This window comes from Rhea pennata, chromosome 2 (assembly GCF_028389875.1).
Source record: "Rhea pennata isolate bPtePen1 chromosome 2, bPtePen1.pri, whole genome shotgun sequence".
Classification (NCBI taxonomy): domain Eukaryota; kingdom Metazoa; phylum Chordata; class Aves; order Rheiformes; family Rheidae; genus Rhea; species Rhea pennata.
The window spans coordinates 53,427,926-53,449,753 of record NC_084664.1 but is presented as its reverse complement, the minus strand read 5'-3'; the positions used below and the strand labels follow the sequence as shown (position 1 = coordinate 53,449,753).

The window sequence follows — 21,828 nt, the reverse complement described above, 5'->3', positions numbered from 1 at the left end:
TATAAACTGAACTGGGGGGGGGGGGAAATACCTTTAGCCAATGTTATCTGTTCCATTGAATTCACTCAACTTATCACATTTTAATGAGCTTCAAATTATCAAACTAATGAGAAGACACTTTATTTCTCTTCTGTTTCTATTCCATATTTATATCTCTTCGGTTTCCAGGAAGTTGGAATTAACTAAATATTGACAGGAATACATTGTTGAAAACCATAATAGCATAGTTTTGTTTGGGGTTTTTTTGGTCAAACAGACATTTTCAAACACTGTTGCCTTATTTCCTTTCATTATTCATCTATCAAAACCTTATCCAAAAGGAAAGGCAAAATGAAGCTATGATGAAAAACAGTTGTTGAGATTACTGATACCGAAGAGTTTAGGGTATTTTTCCCCCCTTGTTAACAAGGTTTACAGTAAAGTCAAATGAACAAAAATTCTTTAGGACTTTAATGTACTTATTTAAAATCTTCTCAACATTAGTAATCCAAGATTGTTTGACGTTACCACTGGCATCATTCCCAGGACATGCATTTCACTAAAGAGAGAATGACAAATTCTGTTTACAGTGTAACAAGAAAAAAGCAGATTTTGTTTAAAAACCATGTCTATTAAAGAAAAGAGCTCCATCTGTTAAAGATAACATTCAACCTAATAGCCATTTTTAAAATTCTCACAATGTAACGGTTGAACTTACTTGGATATATCATCATATTTTACCTTAAATGATTTTTCCTTATGTGAAATTACCTCAGATGTTTTCAGACCAAATCAACAGTGATTCCATTTATAATTCATGTAACTAATACATTAATGGTTTAAAATGGATAAAACTAATTTCCTCCAGAATGCATATTCAGTTTCCATACATTGTTTGTTGGTCAATACAAATACAATCTAATTTTACTATAGCCTGGGTAGAGCATTGCAGTCATTTGCTTCACATGATCTTACGGCTCTTAAGACAAATTAGATTTGGGAACTGTAGGAAACTGAGAATCTCTACTTGTACTAAACATATGTTTTTATACAGAAATACAATAGAAGCAGTAAGAAATAAGTGGGCTTCTGCTTTTCCAATGCTTTTATAATAGTAAACCAATTTAGGTTAGCCTATTGTTAAAAAGCTTTACTACAGAAAATTACAATACACTCTTTTCAGAAATTTCTCACATAGAAAAGCAGGAGACTCAGAAGAATGCCAGCAGGTTACAAAGGCTTTCAAAACTACAGGAGCTAGTTTAAGTAATACAACTTGCAGTCAGAATGCTTATTTGCCTGCCAGTAGCTTATCTAAAGGAAATCTAGAAGATTCAGTTCAGTCAGTTCTTAGTAAGGAAGTTTTTATCACAAGAGAAAACAATCACCAATAGCAGTAAAGGCTTCTTTACACTTTAATTCAAGTGTAAAGCTTTTAAAAATTTTAGCAATCAACTTAAAAACTCATGGGCAAGCTTCATTTTAACTTATTTAACCATCAAAACGAACTTTAGGCTAGGCTACTTTTCAGCAGACATCTTGACAGGTTGAAATACCATCCTCAAATACTACGCTGTTTAAAATGAATTAGCTAATAAATCTAATAATAAATTTAAAATAGATGTCATGATAGCATCCTTGTTTGCAGGTTCAACAGTGAAATCCAATTGAATCTGGAGTTTTTCATGGCTGCATACAATCCTTCCATTCAGAAGTTAAGGTCTATTGCCTGTTATTGGTCATGCTATCGGTAGCCTCCATTTACAAAAATGCTCTGCTTGTGTACTACATTTTTTACATATGATTTTGTAAAATTTTTAAGGTTCTATTTAAAAAACATTCCAAACAAACAAAATCCTCTGAGAAATTCTGTAACTAATGCAATGCTTGAGGTAGACGATGGGAATAGACCAGTATATGGAAGGTGGCATCAAACACCACATTTGTTTTCTAAAGGAAGGCTTCCTAGACAGGACATATGAATAATCACACTAAGAGAAAAATAGATATTTTACAGTTTCTAAAAAAACCTTCACAACTAAAGAGAAAGTTTATAGTATGACTGCATGTGTCATTCCTAGCTAGCAAGTAAACAAATCTGAGAGGAAAAGCTTGAGTGTTTTGGAGGAAGAACTGAAAGTTATGTCCCCACTAGAAGTTAAAATACATTAATTACATTGACACAAATTTGTCCCTTTTATAAGCATCAGATTTAGTAACTATGCAAATCAAAGACCAAGTAAATGATTTAAATCATCATTTAAAAAGAAATAGCTATTTATAAAACCTTTAAACTCTTTAGTTTCTAGAAACTTTCACTGCATCTCTAGCTTATAAACTGTTTAAAATCTACTGTCTATTTAAACAAATACTAAAATCAAACTACAATGAATCAACATACAAATAGTGCATACACAAATTAATAAAAATGGATATGAATCTTAGAAGTGTAAAATGACTCCTGGTATAATGGAAGTTCTTTAATAATTACTCTCCAGATGGTTTCTATTTTTAAGCCATTTGACTACATTAAAAAGGTATTAAATATTATCTCACAGTTTACAGCTGCCACCACTCATAACCCATCATGAATTTTGAATTTCAAAAATACAGTGAGACATTATTTTTATTTATACTGAAAGAATTTCACATCAACAAATAAGAATCTTATCTCTCACTCAAAATAGTTTTCATAGAGCATTCATACTGCGTTCCATTTGAACTCTGTGTAGCAGATATTTTAGCTTTACGATTTGTTAGTCTGCTGTATTAAATGAAGACTGTGGCATGCAAAATGCTGAAACAGCTAAATTGATTTAGTTCCAATGCACGTGCCAAGAAAGAGATTAGCAAGTTAAGTAATTGCACGACGTAACTCCGTAACTCTCCAAAATCAAGAAAATCAATTTTCGGAACAGTAGAAACACAAAGGTGGTTGGAACATGACCACTTAATTCACAAACTGCTCCAATACAAGAGACACTGAACCAGGTAACAGAATAGCTACATATATGTTTGTACATTCCACAAATTTGATATGAAGGCTATTAGAACCACAATCCTCAATTTACAAAGGTATTTATGCATCTGAAGATATAGATAGGCATTTGCTTAGGTGCAGAAAAACACATAGGTAGGGTCAGATGGCTAAGGCCATTTATCAAAGATTACTGAAAATCTGTGGGGCGATAGAAACACTTTTTAGTCCTTTTTACAAATTCCAATAGGTGATTACTTCCAATCACAGAGATTTAAATACTTTTGAGGAAATGAGGGTTTTTTCCATAATTATGCCAGTATTAAATTCTAAATAAAGCCAGCATTAAAAGTAAAAACTTCAAAAAAAATGCAATTTTCCCAGAGACCTGTCATTGTAGCATAGCATACTCTAAGTATGATTTTTGTTTAGTTTTACAAGTTTGTGACTTCCTAGCAACATTACTACATAGTTAGCAAGGATTGTTAAGAAATGGTTTACACTTTGAAAATCTTGTGTAAATTCCCACACAGAGATTAGCCTTCCATATATGATCCATATTCTCCTTTTGTGGCCTACCACCTTTACATTTTACATTTAAATTAATACTGATACCACTTACGAGATGTTTTTGAAGCAAGAAGAGTGATTTTTGAACCAGTTAGAAACTGAAATCCCAGAGCATTAGACTGGTCATCTTCAGATTGATCAGCAAAGTCTAAAAGAAAATTAAAAATAGCTTGCTATAATTCAGCACTAGTATACCCCAAACTTCAAGCCATAGTAAGGCTTGCATGAGCATGCACGGCATGAGGCATATCAAGTTTTGCTTGAGCAACCTAGGAAGAGCTATCTGAACAAAAAGGTTTTCCAAATCAGAAGTAAAGACTACTACAGGTAGTTCGGTATACGCTCCTCTCTATGGAACTGTTGTTCATCTACAGGGAAGAAGCTGAGCCACGCTCTCATATTAAATTGCATAGGTCTGGCAAAGGTAGCTTTTTCAGAGGTTCAACTGTATCATCTGACAAAAGTAGTGCATACCGCACTATTAAAAAACACACCAAAAATCCAAAGTTTCTTTACAGGTCACATCATAAACAGCGTATCTTTTATTTTTTTTTCCAACATTGAAAACAGGATCAATAAAAATCAAAATATATTAATATCTCCTTCTGGAACACAAGGTCCATACTTTGATTTATGTTTTCAACAATGAATCCCTCAGTTAAAAATAAAATGTTCTATTTTGAGAGTACCTCTGAACAAAATTTCATAATTCAACACATTTATTATCATTTTGCTTTAACAGGAATCTATGACAAAACCCCAGAAATGTGGGGCTTCAAAAGAAATGGTTTTCAATTATTATTTATGTTTGATGGAAGTGTTCAGTATATACGCATCTGAAAGGAAAAAAGTATGTCTACTGTCAAAGAAATGAAAGCCAGGCTACAAAAAACTCATGCCACAGAGCTCTCACCAGAAGACTGTTCCAGAACCTTAGTCCTCCAAAGTTAAGAAACTTAAGGATTTGTAGCCTAAATTTATTCACAATCACTTTAAGCCCTGTTCATTCATTTATTCTTGTGCTAACATTATCATCTAGATCAAAGATATACTCCTAAAGTATTTACTGAAGGCAACTGCATTCCATCTTTTGCTTGGGTTTTGTTAAGCTAAATTAAACATTTGTAAACAAATCAGCAGTTTTATCAGAGACAGATATCATATTAGTCAAGATGTGTAACCTACTTTGAAATGTTATTCTATCATTTCATTCAAAATACACTTTTAAAACATTCTGATATTAGCTTAATTATTTAATTATTCCTTATTGGCAAAAGATTCCAGTCTGAGTTATTAACACATCTCCTCTTATGGACATATCTACAATCCTACCTGGAAAAATGGTGAGAAAACTGATGGGAGGTTTATTGGTATCAATAGTTATTTTGTGGTTTGCTGTTTTTGAAGGTTGAGTTGGAAAGCAAATTAATCGCAAAGGTAGTCTGAATTTACACTGTGCAACTTTTAGTATTCCTAAAATGAAAGAACATACAGATTCATCTTTCATATGCATATTTTGAATACAGGATTCTTCATGCTACTGTCCTCAAAGAGCTATAACAATGAATTTTTTAATGAAGTTAAGGAACATGCTAAAAAAAAATACGTAGAACACTCAGTCTTGGTTAGCTTTCCCCTTAAAATATCTTTCCCCTTAAAATATCTTTAAACTTGAACACTTAATTACCTTCTCAAGTGAACATTTTAAATTGAATGTGAAAGCAAGCATCATTATCCAAATGCATTGCATATCTGTATTCACACCAATTAACATGCAATAAAGATCAATAATAGCTTAATTAAATTTCTAGACAAACAATTCTACCTTCATGACAGACAGCTGCATCATTACTCCTGTTGCTCTGAACACAAAAATGAAAAATTTGTTTACATCATGATTAGGACAAACTATATGCTTGTTAAGAACACATATACTGTTTGTTTGGGGGTGTTTTATCTTTTTTTTCTTTTCTTTTTTTTTTTTTTTTTTTTTTTTTTTTTTTTTTTTCTGTTTGCACTCCTAAGTGAAAGCTATGCAACCCTCCTATCAGCTAGCACACATTTGGAGCTTAGAAAAGAAATGTGTTTAATAGATACTATTACTTACACACTGATGAAAACTTCACCAGTTCTTCACAGGCAAGTATCAAAGCTATTTGTGTATACTACCTTCTTTCTGACATGTTATAACAAAACACAGTGGCACATTTATACCCAAACTATCAGTGAATCTTAAGAGCACACTAAGGGGAAATCACAACCCAAATTAACAGTCCTCATGCTGACAATATGGAATCCATAAAGAGCTGAAAGTTACCGTTTTTTTCAGGGAAGATTGAAAAGAATACAAAACAAGATCTAGATTTAACAAATGACACTGTTAAAGAACCTACTAAATTCTTTTTTTATTTGCTTAAATATTAAATTATCTAAAGGTATACTAAATGTTTATCTTTCAGCTGATGACATGGTAATAGATAACTGTAGAAGAACAAACTGGCTACTGTCTTTGGTATTGGGATCTCATATTAGATGCAGTTTTATCAGAATGGTGCTGGCCATGACAGAAAAGAGGAAATTTTAACATTAATATTCAGAAAACATGTTCAATGCAATTAGTCAAGGATTTGCAAAAATACCAGCAAATGCTTATCTGCAATTCCTCTCAGGTCCGAAATTGCAAGGTATGTTCTACATGAAAGATGGAAATCCTAGGTGCTATGAAATGTGGAGTGTCTGCTCTTTGGGACAACCACTTTTTATTGAGAGGAAGGGGCTATGGGGGCGAGGGGGGCTGTTGATGAGGCAGCCAACAGGAAAACATACCGTTTCATTCATGTATGTACATCACTATAAGCACAAATATTGATAAAATTGAAAATAGTATTAATGTCATAGCAACATCACTCAATCTCTTCCAAACAACCCAGGATATTCAAACATCAATCCCAACACCCACCACAGGCCAGCAGAAGTCAGAGAGAGTAAAATTACTCTTCATGGATCATAAAGGTACAGAAATGTCATGCACTATAAAACTGACAGCTATACAGAGGTCATCAGGGACGTAAGTTTAGAAGTTTAGAATAAACATATTCCTTCTCCTTACATTTTCTTTTCATTCATTCCTTCACTGATCTCTTGCAAAGAAAAATTACTTCAAAGACTTGTCTGGGGAAAAAAAAGTGTTACTAGAAGACTAAATACAAGACTCGGACTCAATTCATCCATCTGATTATCATGGATGTCAATTCATTAGTGCTTTTGGCTGGCTGATAATGCCTCCAAGTAATTCTAAATCTGACAATGTTTTGCTTTGAGAGAGGGACAGAGGAGACTTCTGGTCTAAAAGAGTCCAAAATAAATATAAGAAAACAAAACTGAAAAGCACCAGCAAAATTACCACTACAGTGAAAAACTCACATTCAGAAATTCTTTCAGAATGTTTCCTTGGGCATGCTACAGTAATTTTAAATGAAAGTAAGGAAATTCAAAGCAACAGCAAAGTTTGGGAGCCAGAACTTCCTTAGTCCTTTCCTGTTATGTCTAGTAATCAATCTTGCTTTATCTAGAGTTATGATGCATTGCACATCATATAATTTCAACATTGTAATAATGGAGAAGAAACCACATAGTTTTTTTTTTTTTTTAAGATTTTCTTTGCCATTTATAAAAGTAAAACTCCTACTCCGAAATACAACTGAATTAGACTATCTCATAATGTTACTATTATAGCTGAAGTAAGATGTGCTATGTGCTTACCAGATGAAAGTAACAACATAATTACATGCTATGCACTGCAGTTAAGCTTCCATTTCCATATTACTGATGCATTAATCTTAATTATGTCTATAATATGACATCTGATGTGTATGATAAAAGAAACAGTCAAGTTCGGAACTGCAATTTGGGATGATAAATATGCAGAGAATTCATGCCTTTTTTATTACTGATGAGATTAAATTTTACTAGTCCAGTGCACATCACACTAATCCAAATTTTGTCAGGGATAATTCTACAAAGTTCACTGCGGTCCACAATATTCTCTTTAGCATTAGTAGGCTTTCATCCTGAGTACAAGTTTCTCAAATCAGATAATCCAAGTCTTCATTTTCAGAATGTCACACGAATTATACGTATTAACTGCAAATCTTTATTTTGTGTAACTCTGTTACACAAAATAAAGCTACAACTTAGCTGCCCAATAAGCTCTTACTGAAGCTAGCTACTGAAAAATAGCTAAAAATATGATTTAAAAAAAAAGACCATACAACTGTGCATGCACGAATGCTCAAAGCACAGAACACTTGCTATATTGCAAAATTCCTATGTTACATATGTGAAAGCATATCATAATTCACTGAGAAATGTCATTGCTTCTTCCTGTTTTCCCATAGGTAATTTTTTATGTGTAAGCCTCATTCACTTTTAAATTTCTCAAATATTCATCTTTATAGCAGCATCAGATCTAGGACAGTAGAAAAGTTTGTAGAAATAATAGGTAAATGAACAGCTCTCATCCAAGTCTGCTTTAGTCAGAAATGCTGTCACTCTTAAGACAATTCAGACTGTTTTTTTCATTCACTCACCTTCAGGATTGAGCTCTACCATTTAACCAGCAACAGGAAAAAAGAAAAGAGAAATCTATTAATAGGTTTTTAAAAAAACACAAACTTAAGCCATGGTTGTAAGTAGACAAATACATACAAATATAATACTAGCCAAAACACAGTCATAAGACCATGTTCATCAGCTGTAAAACCCCATCCAGCTGGTGACTCATATTAGCCTTTAGCTGTACGAATCCCACCGAGTTACATCAAAGACTAATTTGGTCAAAAATATGGATATCTTAAATTAAAAAAAAAAAGCAGCAAAAAGTCTCTATTCAGATAAAATGAACTCATAAAAAGCAGTTTATTTTTCTGTGCTAGTGTATTACTTACAAGTAATGTTAGCACTGGTGTTTGTACGTAACTGAAGAGGATTATCCCCACTTAATAATTTAAGTGAATATCTAAAATTTTACTAAAACATTTATGCTTTCTCTCTATATATATATGTGTGTGTGTGTGTGTGTGTGTGTGTGCGTGCGTGTGTGTGTGCGTGTCTTGCAAATTCTACCATTCAAGATAAGCTTTTAAAATAAATTCATTCCACTAGTTGTTATGCGGTCCAGGGACTTTTTGTACATGTTTTGCATTTGAACACTGAAACACACTCAAGATAAAAGATTTCTTTACTTTCCTAACCAAAAGGTCAAAAAAATTCAATCTAAAATATAAGCATAACTTATTTTGTCTGAAAGAAATAATAATTCATTCATTTGCAAAGGGAAAATAACATCCAAGTTTCATATAGTGGTTTTACAAACTTAAAAATCACAGAAGGAAAAATACAAAACAAAAAGCACGCTTTTAAGATCAGAAAATCCAATACACTCAAAAACTATAGTTGCACCACAGAAGCAGATTGAAGCCACATCATTTTACATGGGACACTTGTGAAGGCAGAGCAACTCAGTCACAAGGAATAAACAGTCTAAGAGATGTAATATAGAGGGACTAAATTGCACAAGCTGTTTGTGCAGGCTCTCAAGACAAAGGGGGGAACATTCTTTGACTTCCTACCATGTGCACCTATCTGTAAGTCTAGCCTAAAGTGGGTATGATCACATTTTACAAAAAGCATGAGTTTCAGTTATGTCAAAATACAGTATTTCAATTATCAGCAAACAGCGTGGATTATCAACATAAAGAGAATGTTTCAAGGGAGAACTGATGTGAAATAAATGCTTAAGTACAAGTATATACATAGTATAACGTACTTAAGACCACCACCCACCACATGCATTTCTTTGGTGTAAACCTGTTCCACATCGCCCTTCCTTTTGTGTAAACACAGAGAGCTGTGCCAGCACAATGAACTGAATCAGCAAATCTAGCTGAGAAATAACTAGTTGATTGCATGAGCATAACAGAAGAGGAGGTGCAGGAGCAAAACCAGTGAGAAGTGAGGAAAGATGAACCTGCTTAAGCTGGTTTATGCTGTGTTTAACTTAACAGGGAAGTCCAGTGAGTGCAGTTTCTCACGTAGCCTGACAAATACTCACAAGGGCTGCTGCAGGAAAATTAAGCAAATTAGCTTTCAGTTACAGATAGTAGGGTAAATTTACATATTTTATCACTAGGGTCATTAGGACATTATTAAATGGAATGACCAAATTACATTGTTTTTGATTAGTTTATTTGATCAGAATGAGTATGTTCAACTGTTAAAAGAGAAGTGGGGTACAATCACTCTCAGTGCTTCCAACCCGCCTCCTCTATGGGGAGGCAGTCATTGTCACATTTGTTGGCAGCCCCAGAAGACTGAATAGTCATAAAGAGGTAATTAACTTCTCACCCCAAGAGGTGGCCCCTTAAAGAGCTGAACAGAAGCAAATTAATGGGGCAGGATGGGGAAGCTTGCACAGCTGCTTCTTGTGCCATAAACATATGATTTTAGCTCTATAGAACAGATTGTGCAAATTAATGGTGCTACATAAAATATTAACAACTGCTGGATTCTCAGACACATTATTTATTTAATTACTATTCCCTTTAAAATGTATCAAAAGAACATCAAAAGAAAGAGGTAAACAAAAAGATCTAAAAGAAGGCTAACCAATTTGAAATCTCCAGTGGCTTACCTGTTGGTGTACTATATGAAACCACACCATCTCCTTCTAGTTCTGACGGAGGACAATTCCCCTTCAAAAAGACAGATAGGACCACGGTTTCAGATGAATCTGGTTCTATAGGTAATACAAAATCAAATCAAGTAATAAGAACAAAAGCAACAGATTTTCTAATACTTTTTTAATACAAAATTAGATCAAGTAATAAGAACAAAAGCAACAGAGTTTCTAGCACTTCAGGAAATATTTTATTAAATTATGATAGTAATTTCCATCAGTTCAACCTTTATCAAATCATGGCACATACTTTTTCTGAAATACATGTTTGTAAAAAGCAAACTAGTTTTGTCAACTCAAAACCATCTTAAAGCATAGAAAATCTCAAAACAAGCGCAATTTTATGTTGCGATTTTAACATCCTACAAAGCCACCACCCTTTGAAACATAAGAACTCTTTCCTTTCAGATCAGAGCAGCAGTAAAGTCCTCTTTCAACAGTGACCAATACTAGATGCCTCAGGGCAGAAATTGTCTGCAGTTCCAACTAAGGACGCACAGTTCTCTGGTTTGCAGCTCCATTTACAGTTTTCAAGGTAATCCTACCTGTGGCCATATCAACAGAGTTGGATAAAGGCTAGACTCACCAAGCAGTAAATGCTAAATTAAGAACATACACTGGACTGGCCATAGGTAATCAAGACTTCAGACCCTGCTTTTAGCTGAGCAGTGCTATTCTGCATACACAGATTTGCCAAAATGCCCCTGCATGTTGTCATTTCTGGAGAATAAATAATTTTCTTTCTTCCAAGTGAAGCTGCCACCCTGCTTCTCCTCACCTGCAGCAACTGCCAGGCATCATACCAAAATCAAAAAAAGAAGCTTCGCTCCTCCATTTTTCAACCTTTCTAATTTTTTTTTTTTTTTTTTTTTTTTTTTTTTTGTCTCCCTCCACCAAATGGCATATAGGAGCTGTGAAACGCAGTCAGAACCAGTATGTAACTGCTTGCACCGCAGTATATTTGCAAAAATGCACTTGATGGAGGCTGGACTATATGCTTCAAACATCTTTAGAAAAAGAAAAGTTATACGGCAATGGTACTATAATAATTTACCTAAATCATCAAAGACGAACTGGTCACAGGTCACTGCTAATGGAGCTTGTACACATACTGCCAGCTTTGGTTTCTGTGCAGCCACTCTGCTCTGTATTGTTATCTAAATCAAGTTAAAATAGAATTATTTAAATGAAGAAACAAATTAATCTTTGTGTAGCAGAGAACTAACATAACCAGCAAAAGGACTAGAAAAAATAAATCAGGAAAATAATTGAATGTTTACAAAATTCACAGTTTCAACTTCAAAAATAATATTTTTCATATATATTTTCAGACAAAAATAATGGTATGCAATAACTAGAAAGTCTACAAAAATGAGAGAATTTCTCAAATTTTGTTTGTAAATTTAGGCCAAGATAAATTTATGTTGAAATTTAATTAAAATATTTCAATATTTTTCAAATGTAATGTTGCTTATTTTTGTTGCCTGAAGAAAAGGGAAAGAGAGGAAGGGGGAGAAAAGAAAAAAAGGAGACACATATGCATTTTGAAAAATCTACTTTTGTCCTCAATTCTGAATTATGCTGGCCTTGAAACAGCTAGTGAATGCAGCTGCATAAACGCACTTGCATTACCTTTAAGCCAACTAGCTGGACACTGCCAGACTGCTTACTGCAACCACAAAAAATTCAGTGCAAGCTAATTGTCTGACTATTTATTAACTTTCTAAAGCAGCTACTAAACCCAAATTACTTCTTTCAAATCTAATTGAGCCAATGTCTAAATGCTTTCCAGTCAGAGTGCTGACTGCATGTAATTTATTAGATTACTTTATGAAGTCTAATTTACACCAACTTCTTTAATGCACAGAACGGCCATAAAGCACCTAAAATTGCCAAATACTGCATGCTGTGACCATGTTTTTCCTGCCTAAACCCTGGCCCTCCAAACCATGTTTTCCAAGTAACTGTCTTAAGTCTTGTTTTAAGTAACTATCTCTTGTACTCAACTGCATTCAGAGAACTGTTTCAAGCCATGCTTTGCTTTTTGCTGCACATAAGAGCCTGAATTGAGAGGTTCTTATACAATAACTTTTGTCAAAAGTACCTGATTTTATGAATTTTTTTCTGAGAGGCTTGTGGCTTTCCCTTTTAAAATTTTAACACTAGAATTTGACACAAGTGTTGGAACACACTTTTTACAGCATGATGCATTGCCTGTAGGTTTTTTCAGGTGCCATATTTACCATTGCAACAGCCAAATTACATTCACTGCAGAAAACTTGCAAAGTATTCATATAAACTCATTGCAGTTTAATTCAAGATAAGATTTAATTTTAAAACTTGTCAAAATCAAGTTCAAAATTTTTCTCAATTTGTTTAAATTCAGTGTTCAATTTTAATTTAGTCTGACAGGAGTCATAAAACAACCATAACATATTAGTATTTCTTATTTTAATAATGACTAATATTTGTAACTTCATAAAGCCACTGAATTCCACTAGCTAAAAGAACTTTTCCATCAATTGCAATTGATTTTGAGACACATTTCAAAATCAGTTAAAAGCACTTATCAAAGAAAAAATATTCTGCAAAAATTGGAATGCATGATAACTCCTAGATTTAATATTTTGGTTTTGTTAAAACATACAAGATGCATGAACAGGAAAACAGAATTAGGAAAGTATAAAATCTTCCCACAAAAAGTATATTCAACACATGAACAAATCCATACTGATTTTAAATAGCATTCTGCATTGGCCTCACATTAGAGAGAACAATTAGATGAGAGAGAATAATGGACATTATATGTGTTCTTAATACTCAAATCATAACTACTCTCCAAAACAGAATTTGAAAACTGTATACAATACTTTCATCTACAACAAGTCACCTATACAATGTATTAGCTCCAACGTATACTAACAACTGATAAATCCATACATCTCTGCAGGTAATTTATGTTAATATTTTAAGACACTCATTTATTCACAGTCTGATTCTAAGCCCAGGACAGTTCAACTGAACGTCTTTTTTTCACAGCAAAACTATCACAACTCAGTCAGGATTAGTATTTTAACTTATATCATCTAGCATTAAAAGTAGAGAAAGATGCTGGACTAAATACAATTAAATCAAACTAATGTAAGAGAATCTGATTCAACAACAGTCCAGTTAGGTTTTCAACTTTTCACTCAAGACAGAAGAAAAACATGCAAGGTTCTCAAAAACAAGGTCCTGATTCTGCTGTGCTGTTACTCCAACAAGCCACTATCAAACCCAGCAATAAAATCACAATCCTTGAATGTAACAGCAAGGAGAAATTGCACTTGCATAGAAACATACATACACACGTGCACGCACACACACGCACACACATTCACACTCTTTCTTTAAAATCAAGTGCAGGCAGAAACCCTCAGTGAGGGCTAAAATAATGTGAATTTTAAATCAGATTTTCTGACTTTTTTGGTAACAATAACTAAAAATATGTATTTTTTTCAAAAACAAAGTCTATTTTTGCTAGCAATTGCTAACAATTTTTGAGTTTTGCATAAATCAACATTCATTCCCTTTGAAAAATGTTGTAAAAATTGTTCTTGTATCTTCAAAAATAGCTTCGTCTCATCATAGTACGATCTGGATGAAGGGACAGAGTGCCTCCTCAGCAAGTTTGTCAAGCTGGGAGGAGTGGCTGATACACCTGAGGGCTGTGCTGCCATTCAAAGAGATCTGGACAGGCTGGAGAGTTGGGCGGAGAGGAACCTCATGAGGTTCAGCAAGGGCAAGTGCAGAGTCCTGCACCTAGGGAAAAATAACCCTAGGCACCAGGACAAGCTGGGGGCTGACCTTCTGGAGAGCAGCTCTGCAGAGAAGGACCTGGGAGTGCTGGTGGATGACAAGTTGACCATGAGCCAGCAATGTGCCCTTGTGGCCAAGAAGGCCAATGGTATCCTGGGGTGCATTAGGAAGAGTGTTGCCAGCAGGTCAAGGAAGGTGATCCTGCCCCTCTACTCAGCCCTGGGGAGGCCTCATCTCGAGTACTCTGTCCAGTCCTGGGCTCCCCAGTACAAGAGAGACATGGAGCTACTGGAGAGAGTCCAGTGTAGGGCTACAAAGATGATCAGAGGGCTGGAGCACCTGCCCTACAAGGAACGGCTGCGAGAGCTGGGCCTCTGCAGCCTGGGGAAGAGAAGACTGAGCGGGGATCTTATCAATGTCTATAAGTATCTGATGCCAAGGGGGTGGGGACAAACTCTTTTCATTTGTCCCATGTGACAGGACAAGAGGCAATGGGCAGAAACTGAAGCACAGGAAGTTCCGCCTGACCGTGAGGGGGAATTTCTTCCCTGTGAGAGTGACAGAGCACTGGCACAGGTTGCCCAGAGAGGTTGTGGAGTCTCCTTCTCTGGAGATCTTCAAGGCCTGCCTGGATGCAACCCTGTCGAACATGCTGTAGGTGACCCTGCTGAGCAGGGAGGTTGGACTAGATGATCTCCAGAGGTCCCTTCCAACCTTACTGATTCTATGATTGTATGATAGTAGTCTTTACATGCTTCTCTTAAAAGGCATAAAAGTATTTTAAAAAAATAATCCAATGGCTTTAACTGCAGCAGAAAGCTTGCAAGATGTGCACTTTGTCTTATTAAAAAAAAGGAAAAAGAAGTTAGGTATATATTGCATTTGAAATTCTACTCATGTTTATAATCTCAGTGAAACAGACAGAAAATAGACAGGATTGCTAAAATTGCCACCACTATTTGAGAGCTACAGTTTGAGCTAGACACAGTACCTTTACTGTGACTGATGGAACTGCCTCTGCTTTTACCTCACTGTCAATGGCTTGCTGTGAAGAAAAAGATGAAAACAGAATAAATTCAATATTACACATGAATGAGTGAACACAATGAATGCAATATTTCTTTCCCACCATCAACTTGGTAAACAGGGAATTAACTGTAAAGGACTTATCACTTCGATGACAGATTAAAATACACAAATACGTTTCTGAGCTCCTTCTGAAAATATAATGCCTCTGTTTGAAATCGTCTGCAAAAAGGCTAGCAAAAGGTCACAAAAGTTGTGTATATAAGAAGCTTATACACTTTGATGTACATATGAATATTTGAAGCTGTTTTGCTTGGCGTACTTCTTTCTACTGTATATTTATTCAAATTTTGGAAATTCCTTCTGTTATTCAGCAAGGAAAGGTGACTTCCAATCTGCCAATATCTTACATACACACCACAGTGTGTACTATACAATTTCTGCATACTACCTTACAATCAGAAGAATATATCTTGAACTTCAAAAGAAGATCAAAGCAGGCATCTTGTTGCTCCTGCTTATGTCTATGTCAACAGCAGGTTCCATCGAAAGCAAAATTCATCTTGGCCATGCAGCCTTTTTGAATATCTTGTTTTATGCTCATGTATCATTTTTCAAGGGCAGTCTCTACTGTTTAAGAAAGTATTCTTACTTGTTTAAACAAGTTTATTTTAAAGAATTACTTAATTACTGCTAAAATACCAAAATGCATGGACACAAAATTATACTTTTTCACGATATCACAACACACATCCGCAGAGTTCTTGAGAAGTCAGCTGGTCAGTAGGCTTCCGTGGGTTCTAGAAATAGGACTTTCATACAGATAGATAGATACATACATACATATGCATAAAAATACATATTTATTTATTTATTTATATTTTCAGTTTAAACATGTAAAACTTCCATAGTGGATCAAAAGATTGGCCTGTCAAGCCCACTGTCGCTAATGGTGATCCTGAAGCAGTATCACAGGAGGGAAAGAGGGTGATGCCTGTCCAGGTATACCATATTCAGCTTTCAGAAATCAGCTGGGGCTTCCTAAATCAGAAGCTGCATTCAGGAGATGGCTTTAAATAACCGCAACTATCCTCCGTTTGTTTATCTAATCCTTTCTAATGCATTTATATTCTGCTTCTACACCCATGTGGCAATTTAAGTTTGTTCACAAGTGTAGAGGAAATATTTGCAAGCCTGTAGTATCTGAGATCACTGTGGAAACCTGAAAATTGTTCTGACATTTGCTGTGATGATTCTTCTCCATGAAGTGCCTTATCAGATTTTCCTCCTGTACATATATACAGAAGGAACCCCCAGGAAATTCTGCCTCATAGGAAACTATGACATATTGATAGCCTTGGACACCACCGATTCAAGGCTGTGGTTCCTTTGATACATGAGTTGCTTATAGGTAAAATAGATCGTTAATATCTGCAAGGTTAAGCAAATGACTGCAGCAGTATCAGAGCTTTCTGTGGATCTAGCAATTCTAAGTGTTCTGACCTTGTTACTACAGTTATCCAAGATCATGTCTCCCTGTCCCTTTTTCCACCAATTAGTCTTTTCAATATACAAGTACCAGGACATATTAAAAACATCTCTTTATCAAATAATACTAGTAATATTAATAATAGATTTTAAATAAAGGTATTTATTAGATTCCTAAAAGAAAGTATTAAAAACTAGTTTCATGTGTATTTTTGAAACAGTAAGTAGCCCTGAAAATCAGTTTTACAGAAATTAGTGGCCAAAAATGATTAATTATAGTTATCCTTGTAAAATGAGATACACATTCTGAAGGGTTCATATGGAAAAATTTAGGATGGATAGTAAGCTCTCCTAAATTAGATGAGTAAATTCTAATTAGATTGCTGCATCAGATAGCAAATAGTAAATGATACCTTGTCAGAGAAAGATCACTTCTTGTGATGCATTTTTGGGTGTTTTGCGCATTTTGTCTTTAAAAGGTTCACAGGAGGACACTTACTGCTGTGTCATCTGATATTATTAACTGCTGTAACGTTTCTCACTATTAGAAATTTATTCCAAATGCTAAGGAAATTTTCCTTTGCTTAGTTTCGCTTGGTTAAAATCTAAAGGTCCACAGACAGAAGATAATAGATAAATTCAATTATTCTAATTCAAATAATTAACAAAAGCACATTTTAACTGACGTACATCTAGGTGCTATGCTAAAGCTCAGTCCCACAAATATAAACAAATATATAATAATCATCTATTCACATGTTTTAACTGTGTTTATGATAACGCTTATGCTATATGACAAGCTGTAAAATAGGCTGAAATTTTTGCTCTCTTTTTGCCCCATCTCCCTTAAACATTTTTTGCAAGGTGAAAATTGCATTTGGCCATATTTGCATTTGGCCACATTCGCAATGCCTCATTCACTTACCAGCAGTCCCCAGACTGCAGACAGAAGTGCTCAATACTACTTTATTCAGTAAGAATGCACGCACTGTATTATAGATCCTCTCTGATCAATCACTATTTACTCGTGTATGAAATCAATGTTCCTACAGCATAAACTTTCAAATTTTCCTGATGTATATTTCAACAATTGAAAAAAAAAAAAAAAAAAAAAACTCTTCAAGAAATAGCAGAAGATTGTTACCCAAAACGGCAAGAAAAAAAGCCTTAGATGTTATTCATACAAAACACAGAGGAGAAAAAAACTCTTTCAAAACAGCAAGTGTTTGCTTGTGCATGGCAAGTTATTAAATTTTAAAATATGAGCCAGCTCTGAAATGTACTTTTCTCCTACAAAAACACCCATTTATTTTCTGTTTTAAGATCTAAAAAAATGGAACAGCTTACATCTACTCTCATTCACATGCAGCTGTGAACTTTTATGTGTTAGTGTTGTAGAGTGTTCTAAATATCTAAACTCCTACATAAATAACTGTAGTTATTGACTTATTTTCAATTTATTTCTAATTTCCATTCTCAAGGATCTGAATTATTTGTCATCACTATTGTAAAAATTTTCTTTTTATAAAAGTACATACAGATTCTGCATCCAACTCAGGTAAAACTTCTGCAATGACAATTAGATCTCTCTGTCTTTCAGATTTGGGCAAAATATCTGGAAGAGAAAAAACAAATCAGTTCTCCTTTAACAAATGTTCAATTACATTTCTAAAAATCAAATGATTTCAATAGCATCAAATTTAGCAGAATTTTGTATCATTAATATCATTATAGCTACTAAAGGGAAAAACAGTAATGTCTGTATTTTTAAACAAAGTCTTTCAATTTTGCAACTTAAACTTGGATTCCAGTCTGTATTTCTGTCTTACAGGTGATAAAGTATTTAGATGCATTTCATAATGGGATTTTACAGCCACTACTCATGTTCTTCAAGGATTCCAGAAAGACTATAAGGAATTTTAAAACTTCTTTCATAACATATATTCACTAATACACCCATAACAAATGCAACTCCACTTCCAAAACACATGGCACACATCTTTCATGGCACACTTTCATCTAAATAATTGATAATGAATACATTAGACAAATATTCTGTGCCCAGTATTGTAACATAATTAGAATATATTTTAGAAATTCCTTTGCGTGGAAAAGTTTAATAAGGTTTTACATACAGAATTCTATATGGAATTTGGTTGCAATATGGTGATTCCCAGGAACATCTACATACAAGGTAAAGAATGCTACCAACTGTTTCATATCCAAGATTTAAAACCCGATGCAGATTCACACATGTAAAAAAGTTGTAAGGGTTAAATCAAGGCATTTAAATATCATGAGGAACTACAAGATCTTTTCTGGGGGGGGGGTTGGGGGGGAGGGGAAGCTCCTAACTCTTTAAAGCATTTGTGTCTTTCTCAAAAGTACTTTTATTTCTTTTAATATTAAAAGTGTTGGGGGGGGGGGACAACCAACTTTTAGTCCCTAAAGTAACAAACATTAAATGCTCAAAGTGACTGGGAAATTAACATATCAACTGAATAATTAGAGCAAGTGAGTTCATCCAGAAAGCTACAGGAATTTTATTACAGCTAGAGTACTAAAGATGACCTCAGAACTAGTAGGTAGCACATTATGTCTCCTCCTAACAACAGAGATAGGGATTTAAGGATTCTGATGAAAAGAAGGAGAACAAGTTTTCTTTTCATTTTCTTGTGGTCAGAGAAACTGCCTCCCATTACAAGAAAAAAAAAAAAAAAAAAAAAAAAAAAGAAGCAAAACCAAATCACTCTGCCTCCAGTATCACCTACTAAAGAAGCCTAAGCCTGTCTCATACTGTCACAACCAAACGCGCACAACTGGTTTTGCCAACTGCATGCAACTAGCACAATCCATTCCACCGGCACGAATAAGAAAAGACCTATTTTTTCTAACCGTATTTAATCTTTTTTCTTCAGGTTGTTTCTTCAAGCCAACTGTGATACAAGGTCTGCCACACAGTCGTTTTTCTATTAGGACTAGGACAGAGTCACATACAGGCACTGTCTTTTTTTTTTTTTTTTTTTTTCTTTTAACTATTAAACTACACTAAAGCACCCATGTTTAATCAGTTATGTTATCCGGACTGATGCAAGTAACATTAGACTCAAGTTAATATAACAGTTAAAAAAGGTTTTAAAATATTACATCAGTTTATAGTATAAATCCTTCTATGCAAAAAAATATAAAGCAACTAAAGTTCAACAGTTTAATGGTCAGCACTGGACAGAAAGACAAAACATATTTATGGAAATAACCACTCTACACTTTTTATATGATGATCTAATTCTAAAAACTTGCCATTTTTGGAAGTCAAAATGAAACAAAGAAAAATTAATTCCATACAAGGGCAGATGAGTTTTAGAACAACCCAAGATCTAACTGCACACATATGAATACACAAGACAGAAAAATCAATGGTTCAATTTAAACACCACATTTAAAGTAACTGAATGGTGACCTGTGTTCAAAAGTGTTTGTATTCAACTATCCATGATTAACAGTTACTTTAGGACTCAGCTAAAGATCTGAAAAAAGCCAAAATTAGATAAAGGCAAAACATCACAAATTAAAAGCCATTTTCATAGCATTTTTCATATTCGGTTGCAATAAAAGTTTTCTGGTTTACATCCAAGAAAAATTAAGCAAGACCTCTTTAGAGCACCTCTCCAAAAAAAAGAACATTGGTAAGATCTCATGTGAAAAAATTCCTGTGACACCTTCGATCAGCTTAGAAAGATTATAAGGAAGAAAAAATTAACAGGGGAAAAAGAGGAAAAAGACAGCAATATTCACAATAAATGTGGCAATCTCACAACAGTTTCTTTTTTAAAAAAAGAAAAAAGAGAAGTTATAAAGGAGAGTTTTTCTTTCTCCTCCCTTTTCCCTCTCCCCCTTCTCCATCACCTTCCCCCTCCCTCTCTCCCCCCTCACTCCCTCTCTCTGCCTCCACCCTTCTTTTCTCCCTCTCCTCCCTCCCTTGCTCCCCTTTCTCCCTCTCATTCCTCCTCTCCCCCTCACCTTCCTTCTCTCCTCCTTCAGTCTTCCCCCTCTCTCCTTTGCTTCTCCCTCTCCTCCCCTCACTCTCACACTTCTCCCTCCCTCTTTCCTCTCCCTCCCTCTCCCTCTCTCCCCCCCTCCATCTCTCTCCCTCCTCCTTCTCTCCTCATCTCTTCTCTCTGCCCCTTTTCCACCTCCCTATGCTCCCCTCTCTCCCTGGTCTTCTCCTCTCTTCCTTTCCCTCTCTTTCTCCTCTCTGCCTCCTCTGCTCCCTTCTTCTCCCCCTCTCCCCCCTCCATCTCTCCACCCCACTCTGCCACCTCTCTCCCATCCTTTTCCCCCCTCTCCCACCTTCCCCCCCCCCCACTCCACCTTCTCTCCCTCCATATTTATTTATTTGGCACAACGTATCAAAATGCAAGTTATAGAAAAGCTGTTCACAATTTCATTTATTCCCTCCATCATGCTTTTCTTCCCGTAGGTTATGATAGCCAGACAAAATGTTCAAATACTTGTAATAAAGATTATGGTAAAAGCAATTTAGATATGTGTGCATGTTCAAATAACCAATTACTGTATTTGTTAAAGTAAAAAAACCTGATACTAGTATATCAAAAAAATAATGGAAAAAGTTACATGTAATTATAGAGAAGAAATCTTTGACTTGGAGAATCGAGTTAATGAATGCTGATAACAAACTACTCTTTTCTAGAGATTTCAACTGTGTGCTTTTTAGCTCCCATTTTCACACAAATAACTATATATCTTTTAATATACATTTAGAGAATGTGCTAGCTATCTCCAAGAAAAGATTTTAACTGGTAGTTTCTACTTGTCTAAGATCTTTTTTCCAGCTTCCTTTAAAATGATCTGCTTCCGATTCCCAATGCAAGACAGATGTACGGTTTGAAAACTCAAGTTACAAAAACACAATCTTTGAAGGATTTTTGTGGTAACACTGTGCCATTATTTGAACAAGTGCAATATAAGTTTTTAGCAACGTGTGTAATTTCCAGAGTTTAACATGATCAGCTATTCTGTGCAATACTTTTCCTATCTCTTGCCATGTTCAAATATAACTGCTTCTGAAAGAGGTAACAGAACAGTTCCTTCAACACAATTCACTCATTGTAAATTGAATGACATTTAAGAAGCCATTTGTAATAAAAAATAGAATTTGGCAACACTTTTGCACTTTCTGAAGTCTGAAAAGTATATTTGACTGTGTGCATGAAATTATGGAAATTTTCTTCCC

At 34.8% G+C, this 21,828-nt stretch overlaps 1 protein-coding gene across 5 annotated transcripts in view; it reads right to left on the bottom strand.

The window, feature by feature from the left end:
- The window catches only part of BBS9 (Bardet-Biedl syndrome 9), a 308,372-nt gene that overhangs the window by 227,571 nt on the left and 58,973 nt on the right, over nt 1-21,828 (bottom strand). For all 5 annotated transcript variants that reach the window (XM_062569543.1, XM_062569542.1, XM_062569545.1 and 2 more), the window contains 7 exons: nt 18,113-18,189; nt 15,052-15,105; nt 11,317-11,419; nt 10,218-10,322; nt 8,116-8,130; nt 4,859-4,999; nt 3,579-3,674 (listed from right to left, as the gene is read on the bottom strand). In XM_062569543.1, coding sequence (XP_062425527.1) covers nt 3,579-3,674; nt 4,859-4,999; nt 8,116-8,130; nt 10,218-10,322; nt 11,317-11,419; nt 15,052-15,105; nt 18,113-18,189 — 591 coding nt within the window. The remainder of the gene's footprint in view (nt 1-3,578; nt 3,675-4,858; nt 5,000-8,115; nt 8,131-10,217; nt 10,323-11,316; nt 11,420-15,051; nt 15,106-18,112; nt 18,190-21,828) is intronic.